Source organism: Anolis carolinensis, chromosome 3, assembly GCF_035594765.1.
Source record: "Anolis carolinensis isolate JA03-04 chromosome 3, rAnoCar3.1.pri, whole genome shotgun sequence".
In the NCBI taxonomy this organism is placed as follows: Eukaryota; Metazoa; Chordata; class Lepidosauria; order Squamata; family Dactyloidae; genus Anolis; species Anolis carolinensis.
In genome coordinates this window covers 97,502,921-97,525,012 of record NC_085843.1, presented here as the reverse complement: position 1 = coordinate 97,525,012, position 22,092 = coordinate 97,502,921, and the positions used below count along the sequence as shown (strand labels likewise).

General features: G+C 45.2%; 1 protein-coding gene across 3 annotated transcripts in view; it reads right to left on the bottom strand.

The window, feature by feature from the left end:
- Nucleotides 1–17,949: 17,949 nt before the first annotated feature.
- Nucleotides 17,950–22,092, bottom strand: part of sh3kbp1 (SH3 domain containing kinase binding protein 1) — a 241,000-nt gene continuing 236,857 nt past the window's right edge. For all 3 annotated transcript variants that reach the window (XM_062977243.1, XM_062977245.1, XM_062977244.1), the window contains one exon: nt 17,950–21,193. In XM_062977243.1, coding sequence (XP_062833313.1) covers nt 21,152–21,193 — 42 coding nt within the window. In that variant the 3' untranslated portion in view covers nt 17,950–21,151. The remainder of the gene's footprint in view (nt 21,194–22,092) is intronic.

Here is a 22,092-nt window from a genome sequence, read left to right as displayed (position 1 = left end):
GCACAGGTTGCCACCCAATACCCCGATCAGACGTACGACTGACATGGAGGACCTCTGTCTTGTCGGGATTAAGTCTCAGTTTGTTCACCCTCATCCAGGCCAACACAGCGGCCAGACACTGGTCCAGAATCCGAGGGGCTTCCTTGGATTTAGGTGGAAAAGAGTAGTAGAGTTGGGTGTCATCCGCGTAGAGATGGCACCGTACTCCAGAACTCCGGATGACCTCTCCCAGCGGTTTCATGTAGATGTTAAAAAGCATGGGGGACAAAATAGAACCTTGCGGGACCCCACAGGTCAATGGCCAGGGGTCCGAGCAGGTGTCCCCCAGCTTCACCAACTGGGAACAACCCTCCAGAAAGGACTGGAGCCACTGGAGTGCAGTACCCCAAGGCCCATCCCGGAGAGCCGTCCCAGAAGGATACCATGGTCGATGGTATCGAAAGCCGCTGAGATGTCCAAGAGAACCAGCAGGGTCACACTCCCCCTGTCCAGCTCCCTGCAGAGGTCATCCACCAAGGCGACCAAAGCCGTCTCGGTACTGAACCCAGGCCTGAAGCCAGACTGTGATTGGTCCAGAAAATCCGTATCTTCCAAGAATCCTGGAGCTGAGAGGCAACCACCCGCTCCAAGACCTTGCCCAAGAATGGTAGGTTAGAGATTGGCCTGTAGTTACAAGGATTGGTCGGATCTAATGAGGCCTTCTTCAAAATAGGCCTTACCACGGCTTGTTTTAGGCTGGATGGAAATTTTCCCTGCCCCAAAGAGGCATTAATTATTGCCACAAACCAATCAACTAACCCACCACTGGCCTGTTTTAAAAGCCAAGATGGGCAGGGATCTAGGGCACAGGTAGTCGCCCTCACCGCTCCAAGAATCTTGTCCACATCATCAGGTTGCACAAACTGAAACGAATCCCACAAGATCGAACAGACAGGTGCCTCGGTTACCTCACCTGGCAAAGCTTCAAGACTGGCGTCCAAGTCGGAACGAATCTGAGCGACTTTGTCTGCAAAATGGTGAGCGAACTCGCTACACCGAGTTGCCGAGGAGTCAGGTGCCCCCCCACCCTGAGAAGGGTGGAGGAGCTCCCCAACAACTCGGAACAACTCAGAAGATCTATTTGTTGCAGACGCGATGCGGGCAGTCATGAAAACCTTCCTGGCTGCCCGCAACGCCGCGGAATAAGCCCTAATAACGGCTTTAGACCGTGCTCGGTCAGAAACGTCGCGAGTTCTCCACCAGCGCCACTCTAGTCTCCTTCTCCCACGTTTCATCTCCGCCAGCTCCCCGGTGAACCAGGGAGCCGGGGCAACTCCATGCAGCGAGAGGGGTCGTTCGGGAGCAATCATGTCAATAGCCCTGGACAACTCGGTATTGTAACGAGCAACCAAGGCATCGACAGGATCGTCAGCCTCCATAGCAGACAGAACCACAAGAGACGTCAGGAGTCCCTCAGGATCCATAAGTCTCCTGGGGCGGACCATCTTAATGGGCCCACCACCCCTGCGGAGGTTTGAGGACACGGTGAGTCTTAAACTGATCAGATAATGGTCAGACCATGACAGTGGAAGAATAGTTTGCTCTTCCACTCTGACCAAACCGTCGCCCACAACAAAGACCAGGTAGAGTGTATGACCAGCTTGATGGGTGGGACCCGATATTACTTGGGACAGCCCCATGGTCGTCATGGCGGCCATGAATTCCTGAGCCGCACCTGTTAAGGTGGTCTCAGCGTGGATATTGAAGTCACCCAATACCAAAAGGCGCTGGGAGCCCAACACCACGCTAGAGACCACCTCAGCTAGCTCAGGTAGGGAGACTGCTGTGTCGCGGGGTGGACGGTACACCAGCAGAATCCCCAAACTGTCCCGGGTACCCACCTTCAAGTGGAGACACTCAAACCCAGCAGTTTGCAGAACGGCGCATCTGACCAAGGTGATGGACTGCCGAAAGACCACCGCAACCCCACCTCCCCGCCCTCCAGGCCTGGCCTGCTGATGCACCCCGAAACCCGGAGGACAAAGCTGGGTAAGGTTTACCCCACCCAGTTCATCCAACCAGGTCTCGGTGATGCAAGCCAGATCCGCCTGCTCATCCAGGATTACGTCCTGGATAATTGCAGATTTCCCACTGACGGATCTGGCATTAAGCAGCAGTACCTTCAACCCGGAGGGGCTGCCATGGAGGCTACCACACCTAACCTTCTCCAGGGTCGCAAGACACCTGTTGCGCTTCTCCCTGGGAAACTGTTGACCGCACCCCCTCCTCCCCCACACGACCTCGATGGAACCCTCCCCCCCCGGACCCCACCCCCCCCAGAGATCCTGGCTGTACTGAAATGTTATTAAGAGGGCCTAGTCAGCTCCCTGAATTCAAAGGGCTGCAAGGATCTCCATCTTGTGTAGTGTCTAGAGAAGGGGACAGATAGAGCCTATCAAAGGGGGGAGACCTCTCGAAGCAGCTTGACAAGGTGTTAGAAAGCAGGGCTTGTGGGCAGGGTATGGAGAGGGGTTGAGCAGATTTAACTGAAAGCGAATTTACCGGGGAAGAGGACCTGCACAAAGGGTTAAACATCCTGTTTGACTTAGCCAGGGCTTGGGTATGTGAGGGCAGGTTGGGCATAAGAGGGCGAGTCGAGGGGTCTACAATTACCCTTCTGATGGTGATACCCCAAGAGTTCAGCTGGGACCTGAGAGCCCATAGTTCTTCTATTAACCGCTTGTCCTCAAAGGTGGTAATGAGGCGAGTCGAGTGATCATAGGATTGGAAGTCCTTGTGAAGCCAAGAGATGGTCTTAATCTTGATTTCTTTCAGGCTCCTAGAAAGAATTTGGGCCAAGGACCTCCGAATCCCTCTTTTTGAGGTCCATCTGCCTCTATTCAGATGAAAGTCTTTGATATCAAATGTCAGAATGGAGTGTAGTAAAAAGAAACAGGAAGGGCTTGCCAGAAACATGTGTGGCATTGGGTTGCTGTGAGTTTTTGGGGCTATATGGTCATGTTCTAGTAGCATTCTCTCCTGATGTTTCACCTGCATCTATGGCAGGCATCATCAGAGGTTTATTCAGAGGTGTGGCATTGTCAACTGGGTATTGCATGACATCCTGCTGAAGAAATTGAGGTTTGTAGTTTCTGACTCTTGAGATGAATTAGGAACATCTACACCCCCTGCTCATTGTTTTCACTAGGGACCCAGAACATTTCATTCATTTCCCTATTTCATCTCAGGAGTCAGAGGAAACAACAAATTCCCATAGTCCTGACAGGAAATAGCCCTCCTGAGCATGCTTCGGACCACTATATCCCTTCAAAGAAGGAGAAATAAGAATTCACCTCTTATCTCTCATTGTTGGTTTTCCAAAAGTATCGTAAAGTCTTGGTGTTTTGGTATTGATTGGGAAGGAAGGGAGGGGTAACAGTGAATGGAGGTGAGATCAGATCTATTTATTAAATGGCTCTAGATGTAACAAGATCTGGGTCTGTAACATTCAAACACCATAGGACCTTTTAAAATCCTAAAGCTGCAAAATCGCCCCATCCCATGGAAAGAGAAACGAAGCTCAAGCTACTAGTACTTCGTACATGACAATCCATATGCCATAATCCTTACGTTTGGTCTTATAATCTCATCTGTTAATTGTTTTGGTTTCAGACTGCAAAACAAGTCATTCAGAAAATTAATAAGAAATCATTTGATAAAGTTGAGAAAGCCTATTCCTACTCAAAATATAAACTAGCTTAACTTTCGACACCCCACCATTGGCTAAATTTATCTTTATTGGTTGTAAAAGTATTGGCATTGGACTGCAGCAAATCTGGCTGTTAATTCTCTCACTCTCTGTTTTCCCCTCAAATATTCTTCATGTTTGTGGAAATCATTGCCTGGTTCTTTGCATCATTTCCAATGACTATTTTTAGAAGTATCATGTGGGACAATTGTTTCTCTAGATAAGAATGACATGTGTGGAACTCAACTGGGCATCAGGTTGACAGATAATTCCACAGAGATGCTTACAAGCTGCCAGCAAAGTTGGCTGCAGTTTGAAGGATACAGCAGACCATTAAACATCTCCTTGAAATAAGGTTATTTGCCATCCCCGCATTCCATTTAAATAGAGATATTAAGGAAGGACCTGCATCTAGTGCAGTAGGCAACAGCTAACAGAAGCGTATTGCAGAACCATATCATGATGGTTTGAAAGAAATTGCAGAGGCTGCTATGCTACTATGTTTCTAGTTTGAATTCAAATGTTGTGATGGCATGTAAGGATTCAAATGGAGGCTTCTTTGGAGGCTTTTAAGCAGAGGCTAGATGGCCATCTGTCAGGGTACTTTGAATGAGATTTTCCTGCTTCTTGCAGGGGGTTGGACTGGATAGCCCGTGAGGTCTCTTCCAACTCAATGATTCTATGAGTCTATGAAATGGCCTAGGACCATGATATTTGAAGGAATGCTCCCCCCTCCATGTGTGTGTGTGTTTATGCCTGCCTGAGATCCATTAAAAATCATCCAGCCACCGTTGGAATGAGGAAGTTGCCATTGCAGTGGATGATGAACCAGCTGCTCCCCCTGTGGCCAGAATCAAGCATACCCTCAAAAAGCTGGAAGTGGTTTAAATTGTCTCTGCGTCTGTCTCTGTCTCTGTTCTATGTTATATGGCATTGAATGTTTGCCTTATACATGTACAATGTGATCTGCCCTGAGTCCCCTTCGGGGTGAGAAGGACGGAATAGAAATACTGTAAATAAATAAATAAATAAATAAATAAATAAATAGGCCATATTCTATATTCCACTAGTGCAGTGGTTCTCAACCTGTGGGTCCCCAAGTGGCCTTCAACTCCCAGAAATCCCAGCCAATTTACCAGCTGTTAGGATTTCTGGGAGTTGAAGGTTTTGGGGATTTCTGGGGATCCACAGGTTGAGAACCACTGCACTAGTGGAAACAATATACTGTGTGAGAATATAAGAGGTTAGACTTCTTTATGGTATTGCCCTGGATTTGGAATGTCCTCCTTCACAATTTGTCATGTTTTCAACCCAAACTTTTAATATTAAGCAGCTACAGAGGAAAACTGGCCCTCTTCCACTCCTTTTTCATGATGTTGAGTCTCCTTAGAAGCAGCACGCCAGAGGACTATGTTTAATGGATCAGTGCTAATAGGTTAACAGCTATGTTTCCATTTAGAAAATAATTAACAGATGTGTAGAAAGGAACTACCAAACAAACACATTTTACTGCTCAGTCTGTCATCCTGTTCACTTAGTACATTGGAAACTCACAGTTGTAATACTCTGTGACTACTCTCAAAAAATTAAGTAATTCAAAATGTTGGAAGAGAAATAGAAGACGTAGAGCCTTATACCTGCAATGAAAATGACATATTTCAGCAGACAGTTAAATGCAATTAATGCCTCAATTACAGTACAGCTGTTGTACTGTAAATGCTCTTTTTTTAGTACATCAAACATCCCATTTATGGCATGTTTCTGAAATAGTTTCATATTTGGTTTCATATTTTTTTAGTTTAATATCTTAGTTTAGGAACAAGACAATGGAAAAAATTATGTAACTGTCAAAAGGAATGGTTTTTTTTTTTTTTGCAAAGGCAGTAAGTAATTAAGAAGAGTAAGATGCTATCTTTTCATGGCATGCCATTTTGACAAGAAACTGGCAGTACTGCTACACATATTTGGCTTGAGAGGAATATATAATTTTCTTTTACGTAGTTCAAGCAATGACCAGTGACGGCACCAAACCAAAGAACCACAGATCATAAAGACACTAGTTTCAAACACATCTAGCTGCAAACATAATCACAAAGCCCCCAGAGAATATATCAAATCATACAATTATAAGCATTTCTTCTTGTTTATTGGATGCATCATCTTGTTCACAATGGACAGGAGATCTTTCAAATCATGTATTCGGGTAAGCTCTTTTGTGTACTCCCTGCTCTTTTGGTGTAGGTAAATCTAGTGCATAGAATCATAGAATAGTAGAGTTGGAAGAGACCTCACGGGCTATCCAGTCCAACCCCCTGCCAAGAAGCAGGAAATCGCATTCAAAGCACCCCCGACAGATGGCCATCCAGCCTCTGCTTAAAAGCCTCCAAAGAAGGAGCCTCCACCACAGTCCGGGGGAGAGAGTTCCACTGCCGAACAGCCCTCACAGTGCGGAAGTTCTTCCTAATGTTCAGGTGGAATCTCCTTTCCTGTAGTTTGAAACCGTTGTTCCGCGTCCTAGTCTGCAGGGCTGCAGAAAACAAGCTTGCTCCCTCCTCCCTATGACTTCCCTTCACGTATTTGTACATGGCTATCATGTCTCCTCTTAGCCTTCTCTTCTGCAGGCTAAACATGCCCAGCTCTTTAAGCCTCTCCTCATAGGGCTTGTTCTCTAGACCTTTGATCATTTTAGTTGCCCTCCTCTAGACACATTCCAACTTGTCAACATCTCCCTTCAACTGTGGTGCCCAGAATTGGACACAGTATTCCAGGTGTGGTCTGACCAAGGCAAAATAGAGGGGTAGCATGACTTCCCTGGATATAGATGCTATTCCCCTATTTCTGCAGGCCAGAATCCCATTGGCTTTCTTAGCAGCTGCATCACATTGCTGGCTCATGTTTAACTTGTTGTCCACAAGGACTCCAAGGTCTTTTTCACGCATACTGCTGTCGAGTCAGGTGTCCCCCATTTTGTATCTTTGAATTCCATTTTTTCTGCCGAAGTGAAGTATCTTGCATTTGTCCCTGTTGAACTTCATTTTGTTAGTTTCGGCACATCTCTCTAGTGCTATAATGTTTTGTGCATTGTACCATGGCTCTGGAGACTGGGGTTCAAATCCCCACTTGGCTATAGAAACCTACTGGGGTGGTTTAGAGCAAGTCATATACAGTATTATATGGGGATGGAGCACAGCTATCTTAGAATCATAGAATCATAGAATAGTAGAGTTGGAAGAGACCTCATGGGCCATCCAGTCCAACCCCCTGCCAAGAAGCAGGAAATCGCATTCAAAGCACCCCCGACAGATGGCCATCCAGCCTCTGCTTAAAAGCTTCCAAAGAAGGAGCCTCCACCACGGCCCGGGGGAGAGAGTTCCACTGTCAAACAGCTCTCACAGTGAGGAAGTTCTTCCTGATGTTCAGGTGGAATCTCCTTTCCTGTAGTTTGAAGCCATTGTTCCGCGTCCTAGTCTGCAGGGCAGCAGAAAACAAGCTTGTTCCCTCCTCCCTATGACTTCCTCTTAGTTGAGACGGACAGGTTGCTTACCTGTAACCGTGTTTCTTCGAGTGTACTCTGTGAATTCACACTAATGGAGAACGCTGCGCCTGCGCAGGCTCCAACGGATACTCTTCCAAGCTAAAGTTTGAAATTTGGCGGTAACCCCGCCCCTCTTCCCGGAGGGTATAAAGGGCGCCCTCCGCGCCCGCTCTCCAGTTCCTACGCCGCAAAGGCAGCGAGAAAGGGAGAGGTTTGCCTGTGGGGAAGGAAGGGCGGGATTGTGTGAATTCACAGAGTACACTCGAAGAAACACGGTTACAGGTAAGCAACCTGTCCTTTTTCTTCATGTACTCTGTGAATGCACACTAATGGAGACTAGCAAGCTAAGGTGTAGGTAGGTGGGATAGCAAACCCGATAACCAGTCTAGTGTCCAAACACATTTATTGAGCACAAGGTGCAAAAAAACAGGCAAATGCAATGGTCAAGTAAGCGATGCAATAGCATATAGTGCAATAAAACCGATCCTTGTGTTAGGATCCAGAACACAATCATAACATAGTAAGTGGGCAATAGTCTGTAAGAAAATACAGAGGTAGGCATAAACTCATTCTCTGAAAACAGAGGGAGAAGCATTCAAAAAATACATTTCAGTGCAGTGGGTAAGTATAGTACACAAGCACTATGTTAAAGAGACCCTGAGCACATTGATTACAAACGGGGTGGATGACAACGGTCAGCCTGTAAGAAGGATAAACCCGAAAAATGGGTTTGAGTAAGGCAACAACATTAGGTAAGGCAGGAGGAGAGGACGGACCTGGCAAAAGCCGAGTCCTTGAGGTTCTTTGAGTCCATCCTGTAGTGTGAAACAAAGGTGGATGGAGTGGACCAGATAGCCGCTCGACAGATGGAGTCGAGAGGGACGCCCCTCAGGAAGGCCGTAGAGGTGGAAAGGCCCCTTGTAGATCTAGGGCGGATCGAAGAGGGGGGCTGGCGTTTGGCCAGCTGATAAGCGAGCTCAATGGTCTGAGCAATCCAGTGTGAGAGTCTTTGTGAAGAAAGAGGTTCGCCCAGTTTGTGGGTAGCGTAAGCCACAAAAAGTCTAGGTGACTTACGTATGTCCTTAGTCCTGTCCTTGTAGAAAAGGAGGGCTCTCCTGACATCGAGGAGATGGAGTTTCCGTTCTAGAGAAGAAGAAGGATTGGGAAAGAAAGCAGGAAGTATTATGTCCTGGTTCAGGTGAAAAGCAGAGACCACCTTAGGTAGGAAGGTGATGTCCGGGCGAAGGACAGCCCTGTCGTGGTGGAAACGGAGGTAGGGTTCGTCCACCCGAAGAGCAGCCAGTTCCGAAGGCCTGCGGGCAGAGGTGATAGCGATGAGGAAGGCAGTCTTCCAAGAGAGAAGGTGAAGGTCTGCAGAGGCCATAGGTTCGAAGGGAGGTGAAGCTAGTTGAGAAAGGACGAGTTCGAGGCTCCATCCGGGAGTCGGAGGTTGGACTGGAGGATGCAAGTTGTTGTAACCTCGAAGGAAGGTCTTAATGAGGTTGTTAGAAAAGAGAGAGGGTTGTCCCTGACGTTGGAAATGCCAGGAGAGAGCAGCGAGATAGGATTTTATCGAGGCCAGAGAAAGTTGACGATCCGCAAGGGAAAGTAGAAAGTCCATGACCAGCGGGATCGAAGTAGAGGCGGGATCGACGCGTCGGTCCCGAAGGAAAGTTTGGAATTTTGCCAGCTTGTAAGCATAGGCTTTCGATGTGGCCGGTTTGTGAGCAGCGCGAAGGATCGCCTGCAGGTCTGGGTGGAGAGAGTTTAAGGAAGTATCCTCCAGGCAGTCAGGTGCAGGGACGGGACGTCGGGGTGGAGAACCTGTCCCTTCTGTGAAGATAGTAGATGAGGGAGAATTGGGAGGGTGCGGGGGGGATCCGCACACATCCGGAGCAGCGTGGGATACCACGGCTGGCGCGGCCATGCAGGGGCGATCAGGATGGCCGATGTCGGTGTTAGATAGAGTCTCTCTATCACTCTCGAGATGAGAGGGAAAGGAGGAAAAAGATAGACGGGTTCGAGAGTCCAGTCGAGGAGAAACGCGTCTCCGAGACAGCCCGGAGTCGAGTTTGGAGGTAGTCTCGCTCTGAATCGAGGAAGTTGAGCGTTCGAGGGGGAGGCAAAAAGGTCCAGAGCTGGCCAGCCCCAATAGTTGAAGACGGATTTCAGGATCTCGGGATCGAGACGCCACTCGTGGGGGGAGGTCGTTATTCTGCTTAGAGAGTCTGCTAAAGTATTTTGAGCCCCCGGAAGGTGAACTGCCGACAGAGTTATGTGTCTCGCTATGCACCATAGCCAAATGTCCATCGAGAGAGCCATGAGTTTTCTCGAGCCCGAACCCCCTTGTTTGTTGATGTAGTACATGGCTACTACGTTGTCCGTTTGGATCAGAACGGTCTTGTGGGGAAGAAAGCGGGCAAACGCCCGGAGGGCTTTGAAGATTGATAGCAGTTCTAGAAAGTTTATGTGGTGAGACCTTTCTTGGGTGGACCACAGGTCCCTGACGGTGAGGTTCGACATGTGGGCTCCCCAGGCAAAATTGGAGGCGTCGGTCGTGATGGTGACTGACGGAAGGGAGGGATGGAAGGGAAGTCCCACACAAACATTCGCTGGGTCCTGCCACCAGCGAAGGGAGAGGCGAACCTGGTTCGGTACCGTGAGAAACATTGAGCTCGGGTGCCGATGGGGTTTGAAAGAGTCTATGAACCATCTTTGGAGAGGTCTGAGACGTAGTCTGGCAAAAGGAGTAACCATGACCGTGGAGGCCATGTGACCCAGGAGAACTTGGACCGCGTGGGCTCGGATCCTGCGGTTGCGGAGGAGGAGGGAAAGGTGCTGTTGAAGGGCTAGGAACCTGTCCTTCGGTAGGGAGGCGGTTTCCGTGATGGAGTTGAAGAGAGCTCCGATGAAACGGATTTCTGTGGTTCGGAGGAGTTGAGACTTTGAGACATTCAACTGAAGGCCCAGCCGTTGCAGGAGAGAAAGAGTCTGTGAGACATAGTTTTGAAGGGATGAGGGATCAGACGCGACAATCATCCAATCGTCCAGATAAGGAAAGACCATAATGCCCTGTTTCCTGAGGTGCGCTGCCACCACGGCGACCACCTTTGTAAAGACCCTTGGGGCCGTGACGAGGCCAAAAGGGAGAACTGTGAACTGGTAAGATTGTCCCAGGAGCTTGAAGGAAAGGAAGCGTCTGTGGGATCTTCGCACCGAGACGTGGAAATACGGGTCGCGTAAGTCTATAGAGGCGAAGAAGTCTCCGTGTCGGAGCATCGGGAGGATGGAGGCCACTGAAACCATTCGAAATTTTGAAGGCAGAATGAAGAGGTTTAGAGCCCGTAGATCGAGGATAGGCCGAAGGCCTCCGCCCCGCTTGGGAACCGTAAAGTATCTCGAGAAGAAACCTCGAGTGTCCTGCTCGGAAGGAGAAGGCTGGATTGCGCCCTTCGCCAGAAGGGAGTCGACCTCGGCGCATATTTCCGGTGAAGGGTCGGTGTGGAGGATGTGACCCGTGGGTGGCAAAGTTTCGAATTCCAAGGCATAGCCGTCTCTGACAATGCGAAGAACCCAGGCATCTGAGGTGATAGACTCCCATTCGCGGTAGAAAGGAGCTAGGCGGTCGAGAAAAGAGCAGAGAGGAAGGATCTGGTCGGGGCCTAGGAACGGCATGGTAGTGGCAGTAGTAGTGGAGATAGAAAGATCCCCGAGAGAGTAGGCGTCAGGCCCGACGTTGGGGTTGTGGCATAGCTGCAGGACCTTTGCCCCGACCTTTCGGGACCTGGTGCTGGCGGCGAGGTTGTTGCTGATGACTGTGGTGACTCGAGCTCGACGAGCGTCGAAACGGCTGGTGACGAAAAGGCTGAGGGTAGCGACGGTACCGTTGCGGGAACCATCGGGTCCGCTGAGCCTGAGGTTGATCGGTCCCGCACTTTGTTGCGAGAATCTTGAAGTCGTGATTGGACTTAAGTTTGTCATCAGTGCCAGAATTGAAAAGGCCCTGGGTGTCGAAAGGAAGGTCTTCGATCACTTGTCGAGAGGAAGAAGAGAGTCCTGAGGACCGAAGCCATGCATGCCGTCTGATCGCGACCGCGTGGGCAATCATTTTTCCGGCGGTATCACCGGTATGCTTAGCCATTTGAATTTGGTGGTGTGCGAGAGAGTCCGCCTCCTGTTGGAGGGTCGAAAGGACTGATCGGTCTTCGTCAGAAAGTTTGGCGAAGAAAGGTTGGGCTTTCTCCCAGAGGATCTGTTGATAAGCGCCCATGCAGGCCCCGTAGTTTGCCATGCGGCAAAGGAGGAGAGCACCGGAGTACAGCTTGCGGCCTATCGCATCGAAGCGTTTGCCCTCTCTGTCGGCCGGGGAGTTGGATTGTCGACCCGACGATTGGGAGGCCTTTACCACCATGGAGTTTGGGTCAGGGTGATGCTTGAGCCATTCCAAGGCTTCGTCATCAGTTCGGTACCAGGCCTCTATTTTCTTAGAGGTTGGAGGTATCGAAGATGGAGTCTTCCAAGATGCCTGGATGACGTCCAGGAGGTATGGAAGAAAAGGCAGCAAGGTGGCCGGCGGGGCTTGGGCTTGAACCCTCTTGAAAACGGGGTCGGTAACAGCCTTTGAAGTTTGTTTAATTTCCATCCCCAGAGCGTCTGCCATTCTGACCATCTGGTCGGAGAAAGCCCGGATATTATCCGTCGGGGAAGGTGGGTCGACCTCGTAGGCGTCGTGAGGCGGGGAGAGGTCGAGACCGAGAGAAACCACAGAGGCGGAGAGTATCGACTCGGGGCGTTCGATATCGGGGTCATCCTCCTCGGGCCCTTGAGGGGACCGGGGAGGAGAAACAAGCACAGAGTCCTGATGAGGCATAACCTCAGGAGCAGGGAGAGCCGGTTGCGGAGGAACGCCCTTGGACGCGGAGGCCTGGGCGGCGCGGGCTAAGCGCGTCATCTGTCTACCCCTCTCAGGTGTTTGAGCCGGGGGAAAGAGTTCTTGTCGAGCCGGAAGACGAGATGGTGCCGGCTGGGGAGCCTTAATAACCGTCCTGACCGACCGGTCGGGGGAGGCTTGAGCGTCCACATCCGAGGACTGACCATGAGGAGAGGAAGAGGAGCGGAGGCGTTGTGCCGGTTGGATAGGAGAGGATCTCCTAGAGGAAGGCCCAGAGGAGGGGACGTCCTTCTTCGAAGACGCTGAGGAGGACGACCTCTGGATCATTCTTTTCTTTGCTGGGGGTTGTTTCGACGCGACCCTCAGCGATTTTCCCGGCGTCGGGGGAATCGGGCACACAGCTGCCGAGTCAGATTGAGCGCGTCTGGATTCCTCCTGAGCCCTCTTGAAGGCAATCTTCATGGCGGAAGAAGATGGCGGCGCAGCCAGGCGGGATCGAGTGGAAACGGCCGAGGCCACCGAACTCGAAGTTGATGAAGGGCCCATCTTGCCCGATCGGGTGGATACCGTAGCGGTGGTCACCGTGCAGGGCGGTTTGGTCGGTCGCGGTCTCGAGGTTTTCGAGGTTTTAGATGACACCGACGGAGCAGGCCTGGACGCCATCGAGGCCGAGGTGGAAGTGGAAGCCTCAGGAGCAAGAGTTTTTTCGTAAAGAGCTGCGCGGAGTCTCGCAGCTCTATTTCTCCTGGCCTGAGCTGTAAAGGCCAGGCAAAAACGGCAGGTACCGACGACGTGGCTTTCGCCAAGGCAGAAAAGGCACTTAGCGTGGCCGTCGGAATCTGGAATCTTAGCGGCACACTGAGTGCACCGTTTAAAACGCGTGGTTGACATAAGAACGAAGAGTCCGAAGTGAGCTTTGCGGCGGAAAAAAAGGAACTGGAGAGCGGGCGCGGAGGGCGCCCTTTATACCCTCCGGGAAGAGGGGCGGGGTTACCGCCAAATTTCAAACTTTAGCTTGGAAGAGTATCCGTTGGAGCCTGCGCAGGCGCAGCGTTCTCCATTAGTGTGCATTCACAGAGTACACGAAGAAAAAAAATTAGTTCTCTGACTGGTGAAAAAGCAAAAGAAGAAACATTTATTATTCCCAAAAGTGTTGAAAAACCTTATGTACCATGACTGGAAAAGGTTGCCATTGGACAAAGTAGGATAATCATCCATTGCAAGACAACAAATGGTAGTCGAACAGCTCTGGAGACTTCTATTCAGTGAGTTTTACGGCTAAGCAGAATTCAAATCCTGGTCTCCAGTCATAATTGTAGCTCAAACCAGTACACCGCACTGGCTCTTAAGTAAAGGTTTTCCCCTGACGTTATATCTAGTCGTGTCCAACTCTGCGGGTTGGTGCTCATCTCCATTTCTAAGCTGAAGAGCAGCATTGTCCGTAAACACTTCCAAGGTCATGTGGCCGGCATGACTGCATAGAGTGCCATTACCTTCCTGCCAGAGCGATACCTGTTGATCTACTCACATTTGCATGTTTTCAAACTGCTATGTTGGCATAAGCTGGGGCTAATAGTGGAAGCTCACCTCACTCCCCAAAGTCAAACAGCTGACCTTTCGGTCAGCAAGTTCTGCTGTGCCAGTGGCACTAGCTCTTACCTCACCTTAATTACAGTATCATAATAGATTTATACATTTATCTCATGGTTCTGGTGATTTTGAAACTGTTACAGTATCAGGAAACGGGATTTAAATGCAGCATCACAAAATCCCATTCACATAAACAGTATTGTCAGTAGCATGTACTGCTGTCTGAACTCTCCTCTCACCTTTTTTTGTTTTCTTATAATAATCCTGAGGCAAGAAAATAATGCAGAATGACTATTATACATAATAAATTACAACAACAAATACATATATTGAATGCATAATAATTACAACATAAATACATAATCTTTTGAAATAAAAAAACACTACTGCTTTGTCTAGTCACAATCCAACTGTGAATTTTCCAACTTGAGTGGTGCTTTTCATGTTCAGCTCCCCTAGTGATAATTTCCTGTCAAAGCAGGAAAGTCTTATGGTGCTTGCTATAGTAAATAGAAATGAAGTCTTATTTAGAAATATTTGTTGGCAAAACCCAGGGTTTTATTAACCCTTGGGATTAACTTCTGTAGCATTATCTACAGAACTTTATCAAGAGTTAGCCCCTAGTGATTTTCCCATTCTCAATTAGGGGGAAAACATCTCACCCCAGTAGCTACTTCTTTTCCTGATAAGGTTGAATGCTAATGTACAATATTTATGCAGCACCTTTTCTTTTTGTTTGCTTGTTTCTGATGTGGATTAATTATTGACATTTGGCACTATCCTAGTAATACACTATGGTGCCCCTGCACAGACAGCTTCTATATATGCATTTTTAAATAATTGGAATGTTTGTATTTTACCTTAAACAGTATATTCTTTTAATGAAAACTATTCCATGAAAACAAGTCTTTATTATGCAAGCACCAGCGTTGAGACAAGATGATATTTAACTTAAATCTTGCCCAATTTACTTCCTTTAAATTGTTAAGAGTGACAAACCAAATATTGCAAACCAGAAGGTCGCAAGTCTAATTTTGATTTGGGGGGTGGGGATTGGAAAGGAGATATAAAGAGAGGAAAAACGAGGGAAAAAACCTTCAGATTGCTAAGGAGTATTCCACTAGTGGGGAATGGTTTAATTCATTTTAAAATAAGCAGTTTCCAAACCTGTCTGCAAATTCTGCTCCAAAATATTAGATACATCAAACTTGACAAGGCAAAAATAGTCTAATAGCATCCACAGTGACAAAAGGGCAGCAAGTATTGTCTAGTCACAAACATTGAAATTCCACTATAATATATGCCCATATTTGTTGATACTAACCTCCAATTTCATTCCTTGATTATTATGTCAAAACCAAAAGACCTTTTCTGTTTCCCAGGTTAAGCGTTGATATTCAAAGTAGGTTTTGTACCAGGGTAGGCAGCATGTGTCCCTGAATGCCCATCGGCCCAAAGCGCCATAGCCAGTGCAGGACACCGGAAGTTGCAATCTAACAACCTTGGGAATGCTTCAAGTAACCCACCCTTGTACTACACAGAGGTTTGTGATTTCAGTTAATTAAAACACACCTCAAATTTTGGGGTGCAAAGATGCTTCAGGAAGATATTTCTGCAGGGATGTTCCCTTCAGAATTGGTGGCTTTTAAAAAAGGGATGTTGAGACAGAAGCATTTCCTAGCAGGCCAATATCCAGCCAGGGTGTGTTGCTTTTAAAGAATCACCAGTTCCTCAAAAGGATAAGCAATTGTACACTGCATATCCATGAAGTTTTCCTAATGCTGCTAGTTGCTACATCAAGCTTCTTTCTCTTATTACTGACTGTTATTTGCTTCTTTCAACCCATCCTGTAGTCACAACCAGCAATTTTCTGTGGCTTGCAGCAGCCTCCACAGAACAAGCAGGCAGTCCAAAAGCCTAGAGATGCAATGAAACATGACACAGTAAATGTCAATAGTTATCTTTAACTATTGGCTCACTGAAGAGTACCACAAATTTGCTTCGCATTTCTTCACTTAAGCTAGCCTTCCTTTAATGTCTTTGGAAAGTTGCATTTTCTTCCCCTTTATGTCTGGTGAACATGCTCTTGCAGCAGCCTGACTTCTCATTGTTGGTAGCTGAGCCACTGGCCCTTGACATTTTTGCTATCTGTCCTAGGAAGATGGCTTAAGAATAAGAAAGGGAAGCAAGATTACAACAATTACAAACTGAGCAACAAAGAAGGGCACAGAAATGTGTCTTGTTCATTCTTTCTTCAGCAATAAAACTTACAAAAAACCTTGAATGGACGGACATAACACTTGCCTTGTCCATGATAAGACTTTAAGGAATGGTGTATTACACAAATTAGATCTGCTTAAACATTATGAACAATTACCGTAGCTTACTTGAAAAGCATACTTGAACCTCCTCCATTACATTTTCACCTTCTAATATTAATGTGGCTTCAGTCACAACACACACAGTACTGTTTCGTTGGGTTTTTTTTATTATTTACCTTAAAGTGTGTGGTTGTTAGCTGTCTTGTGTCCCCTTGGGGAGAAAGGTGGGATATAAATAAATAGTCCCACCAAAAGTCAGCATCAAATCTATTTAGTGGGACTTCCACAAGTGTCAAGCAGGTTTGGGGTAGTTGCAGTAACTCAAAGCTCTCTTCCACCAAGGAGAAGAAAATAAGAGGACCAGAGAATGTTGTTTAGGAGTGTGGAGCCTAGGACAGCCTAATCAAGCCAAAGAAAGAGGCAAGGCAGTGGGAAACACTGAGAACCAGTGCAACAGGTCAGAAGGAAAGGAAGGCTGAAATTTGTGATGCTCGGGGTACAGCTTGCAAGAACGTTGTTTCTGCTTCAGAAAGGAAAACCACAACCTTTTGGCCTCCTTGCACAACATACCTAAGCCTTTCTGTCCACATCCTCTTTCCAGAATGATTTTTGGTGGCTAACATGTATGCTTCAGAACATACCCCGTTTCCCCGAAAATAAGACAGTGTCTTATATCAATTTTTGCTCCCAAAGATGCGCTAGGTCTTATTTTCAGGGGATGTCTTATTTTTCCGTGCAGAAGAATTCACATTTATTGTTGAACAAAAAAATAACATTTGTTATATACTGGCCAGTAGTTGTCATCACAAACCAGCATAACCAGACAAACTGTGAATCTTATTGAGAATTTCTTGTTACTACCATTATTTACATGTATAACAATCTATGGTACGTACATTTACCAATCCTGCATGCTCTGATGTTCTGTTCAGGGGGCATGCTTCCAAACACAAACCTTGCTAGGTCTTACTTTCGGGGGAGGCCTTATATTTAGCAATTCAGCAAAACCTCTACTAGGTCTTATTTTCTGGGGATGTCTTATTTTTGGGGAAACAGGGTAGGTATGATGACAAATCTTTAAATTGTCTTAATGTAGTGGGGCAATTCTAAAGGACATCCACGTGTATTCAGATTCCCCAAATAATGTCCTCCAGATGCTTTCAGCTACTGTTCCCATCATGACTGCCTGTTGGATATTTTGGCTAGAGTTTGTGCAGCGGAGGGCAATGGTCCAAGATCTGGTTTTGTAAATGCCCCTCACAGGACACCAGGGGGATATATGGCCACTGCATTCCCCAGTCCCAGCAAGAAAATACAAATGTATACAGCATATTATTTAAAAGTCCAATAAATGAGTTGTGTCTTAAATGTTTATGAACTGTATTAGAGGGATGAAGTAGACTTGGTCCCTGGGTGTTTTTGCCATAATGAATGTGTTAATTTTGTAAGGACCTATATAGTTAGTGAAAATACACAGAACATCGCAAACAGGAAAGTTAAATATTAAATGGTTTATAAAGCGAAAGCTTAGCTATTCATAATGATCAAGCCATATATTTGAACACAGATTAATTTCAATATGAAGTGGAAAGCCAGTGAATGATATTTAATAAAGCTTTCATTATATTGCTAATTTGTCTATATCGCACAACTGAAAGAAAAACAAAATTTGACATCAATTTAAGATTAATTTGCAGTATGTACTTTTTTGTTCACTTTGCACAGAAAAATAAACATTTTTAACCTAACTATAATGATGCTGGCGTAACTACATCATTGGTCTTCTTTTTTAAATCACTGAAATGTAATTTCTTTGCAAAATGCCATTTGTAAATGTAATGTGGAAGAAAAGATAATCTTTTCAAGAATCAAACTTTGAACGAAGTATTTTCACAAAATCTCATTTAATCTTATTTTACAAATCACAATATGTTGGACTCCCCAATACAGATTTTATAAAATGACAATTTACCATCATAACAGGAGGGAAAAAAGAAATTAGGAGACCCCAATTTCAGGTCAGTTAATGCAGAACTCAGATAAGTTTTTCCCCTTTTCAAAATAATATTTTAGAATCCTTACATTTCAAGGCCGTCTTCAAATTCACACTGTAATTATTTACAGTTAAATCTTCAAGTGAGTGGAATCAGACATCTACGAAGCTACCTTTTAACTCCAAGTTTCATTCGAATGGTAGTATACTTGTTGACCTGTTGTAGTCTCTTATTTTAGTAGCTAATAAATCTTTATTGCTAGGAAACTTTAAGATAACTACTGAGGCTCACTAGGAAACTCTGGTTTGGAGCCTACTTTGCTCCTGAATTTAGGCCCTGAATTTAGTATTACTCTTTTGAGGCATGCAAGCCACACCAACATGATCAGGTCCCACTTTGCCGTGTCAGCATCTGTATACTGGGACCATGGCCAGTTGTTATCATCACCTCCCTTTCAAGTTCCTCCAGATCCCAAGGAGAAGTGATGGTGGCTTGGAAGTTAAAAAGAAACCCTATCATTATTTGACCCAGTGTAAGATTTAGCTAATATATCCAATTAATATCCACTTGATCTAATCAATGTCTGAGGCAGCCATAGGGAAGCTGCTTTCATACTGCAGTAATAATAATGAATGAACCAGGGCACGGTAAGAAGTAGCTCTACTTCATGGCAAATGTGTATACTCACTTCCTTGCCACATTGATTCCCACTGTTATAGCCCAAGGAGCCCCAGTATATAATACATGTGCATATTGTACACACCTTTTCCCAGGAAAACATTCAAAATGGCATGACACTGAAGCATAGCCTTGCCCATATGCCAATGCCCACAGACTGCTAGCATTTCAAGTGCACATCTAAAATTTATATTAACTTTTGCCCACTCCCAAGCACTTAGGTTGGTACTTATATCGTACTATCATGGACCCTGCAGTCTCATATTAATTACAGCTCAACATCCCATGTATTTTAAAGAGGCTTAGGAATGGGTTAAAGATCTCCTTCTGTAAAAAATGATAAATACTGTAGTGCTAACCAACAGTAGCTATCAAACACATGGATGTTGGGAAGATCAAGGAATCCATGATGTATCTTCAAGCTTAAAGTACTATGTAAAATATATTTATCAAGGTGGGTTTGGTAACATTAACATAATAATGTTGTTTTAAGATCCCAGAGGCATCACAGTGACAAATGTTAAAAATTAGTGCTTGTGTTAAAAGATAACAAATGAGACATCAACAACATTAACATAAGAATTCTGATGCATCACTGAATATAACATTTTATTCCATTTTGGTATGTAAATTTTAATACTTTTCTGCTTTCTCACAATACTTAAGAGGCTTATCATAGGTCTTCAATAAAATTAGAACATAACAGTTCTAGACTAGAATATAAGATTGTGGGGGAAATGCTGAATGGTCACACTTAAGATATGATAAAACAGATTTACTGTGAGATATTAAATATAAACTTCACAGCTCTGACCACAGCAGTGCCAAAACCACAGCAAAAAGGTGGCTATTTCAGCAGCATATATGCCTCATTTTTTGTTCAAGGAGACAAACCATGTAATCTTTGAAATTAATTGCAGTTAGTGGGACTTATTCCATGATAAATTAATTCTGGGTTGTCCCCTCGGCTCATAATTCTAGACATTCAGAAGTAAATTCTGCTGAACCTAAAAGGCATTCGCAGTAGACATGTATAGGATTGCTTTGTTAGTATCATCTATTATAAAAACAGGACAGTTTTTTGTCATGAGCTATTTTCAAGAATTATGCATACATATTCAAACACACACATTCACTCCATCACTTTCAAAAGTTGAAATTCTCACAATCCATAAATAGATTAAGTAAACACTGCTTTTTATGTAATTCTAGGAAACAAAACCGCTGCTGGATATCCCTATACAAAATCATTCTTCTTTCCATACTAGGAAGCTTACCATAAATGTGGCAGTTGACATGAAACACCAGGTTAACATTGCACCTTATTCTGTGCCATGAAATAATACAACTCTCTCTCTCCCATTGATTTATATTTTATTCATGGTTACTCTTAATGTTATGCAAAATTTGTTCACCCAAGATGTGCAAAACTGGAGATAAAAGCAGGTGTTTCAAACGTTTGAATTTAATCAAGCAGAAGGGAAATCTCAGTTGAGTCATATTTTTTTTAATAAAGCTACAACTGTTGAAAGAATGCGACTTCAACCTGCTATGGTCATTACACCACTTTAGTGAGACACACACACTCACACTTACATACACACCGAGTATCTTCTGAGCAAGCAGCTAATGAAGAGTGACCTCTAGTGGATTGATAGGCTTTTTTGTGATAGCATTAGCTACATGTCCGAGATCTGGCCCACAATCGGTTTCAATCAGTGTTTGGCAAAAGAAGGCACAAATCATTGCAAAGATCAGATTTCTTTTCATTTTTTTCTCCTTTTAAAATAAAATATTTATACACAAACATAAGATTCATCTTGTAGATAATTTTTGGGCATAGAATTGCATATTTAAGATAACACAAATTAAGCTGCTTTATGGGTAGCGAGAGAAAGGCAGAGGAAGAAAAGGAGAGAGAGAGAGAGGAGTGAAAGAGAGAAGACCAAACAAACCAACCCCTCACCCAAATATCAACATTCATTTCTGGCTATATGCTGTACAAACATTTTAAGAATCTCTGTGACAAAAGACAATTTAAAAAGTCAAAATCATAAAACCTGTAAACTGATAAAACCCGAAGTACATTTTACTTATGGAAAATATCATTAAAATAGTACCACTAGGATCTAAACTGCCTGAGTTTTCATTTCTCTGTGAACTTGAAGTAGAGAAGACTTTTTTTAGCACAGTAAAAACAATTTCAGTCACAACCAGTGCGATAGCTGAGCAAGCGTGTCACATGGACATTTCCTTTCTTCACTGGAATTTGTGTTGTGCTATTCAAACTCTTGTGCTAGTTGTTCAAACAAAGGGACGTAGGCAGATCTTTTAATCATTTGGCACAAAGTTATTTTGTCTGGGGCATAAAGTCTCTGTCACGATGAACAATACAACATTCTATCTATGCAATTTTCACTTTGATTGAAGAGCTTTCTTTATATCATTCACCTCCATCTATTAGAAAAGAGAGATTCAGATTAAATCATTTCTATGCCATTGGTTATTATTACATCAAGCTGTGACACCATCCAATTTATCCTTCAACTCAAAGCAGTGTTTCTCCAACTCTGCTCCTCCAGATGTTTTGGACTTCAGCCTCCAGAAATCTCAGCCAGCTTGCCAGCTGTTAGGAATTGTAGGAACTGAAGTCCAAAACATCTGGAGGAGCAGAGTTTGAGAAACTCTGACCTAAAGGATGTTTGTTTTGTTGTGTCTGTTGAAAAACAAACCTATAACTGGGTTTTCTCGGCAAGGTTTGTGTAGAAGAGATTTGGCTTTGCTTCCCTCTGAGACTGAGAAAGTGTGATCCATGACTGAGTGAGGACTCACGACTCCAGCCTCCAGAGTTCTAGTCAAATGACGATACTAGATTGGCTCTCAATGGTAGTTTACTATCATCTCAATACACATGCCAAACTCAAGGCCCGTGGACTGAATTCAATCCGCCATGACATTTTATGTGGCACTCCAGGTGCTGGACTATGACTCCTGTATTCCTCATAATTAGACATCATGACTAGAGCTGATGGGAGCTGTGATACAGAAACATCTAGAAGGCCATATTTTGTTCTGTTAAATTAGGATTGTGGGGTCTGAGTTTAGCTACAAGGCTTGTGGCTATGATGTCTGACTTTAAAATGCCCTTTAACCTTTTTCCAACCTCAGAGCTACAAGGGCTGTTGGGGTGCATTTCCCAGTATCCCCAGTCCGCATGATGGATAATCAAGAGATGGGAGTTGTTATTCAATAACATCTGGGAACCCAAATTGGATAAAAACTAATGAGCACCGACCACTATGTAAAAAAAGTATAGTTGGGACATCTACATCCACATATTCTCCATCCATGGATTC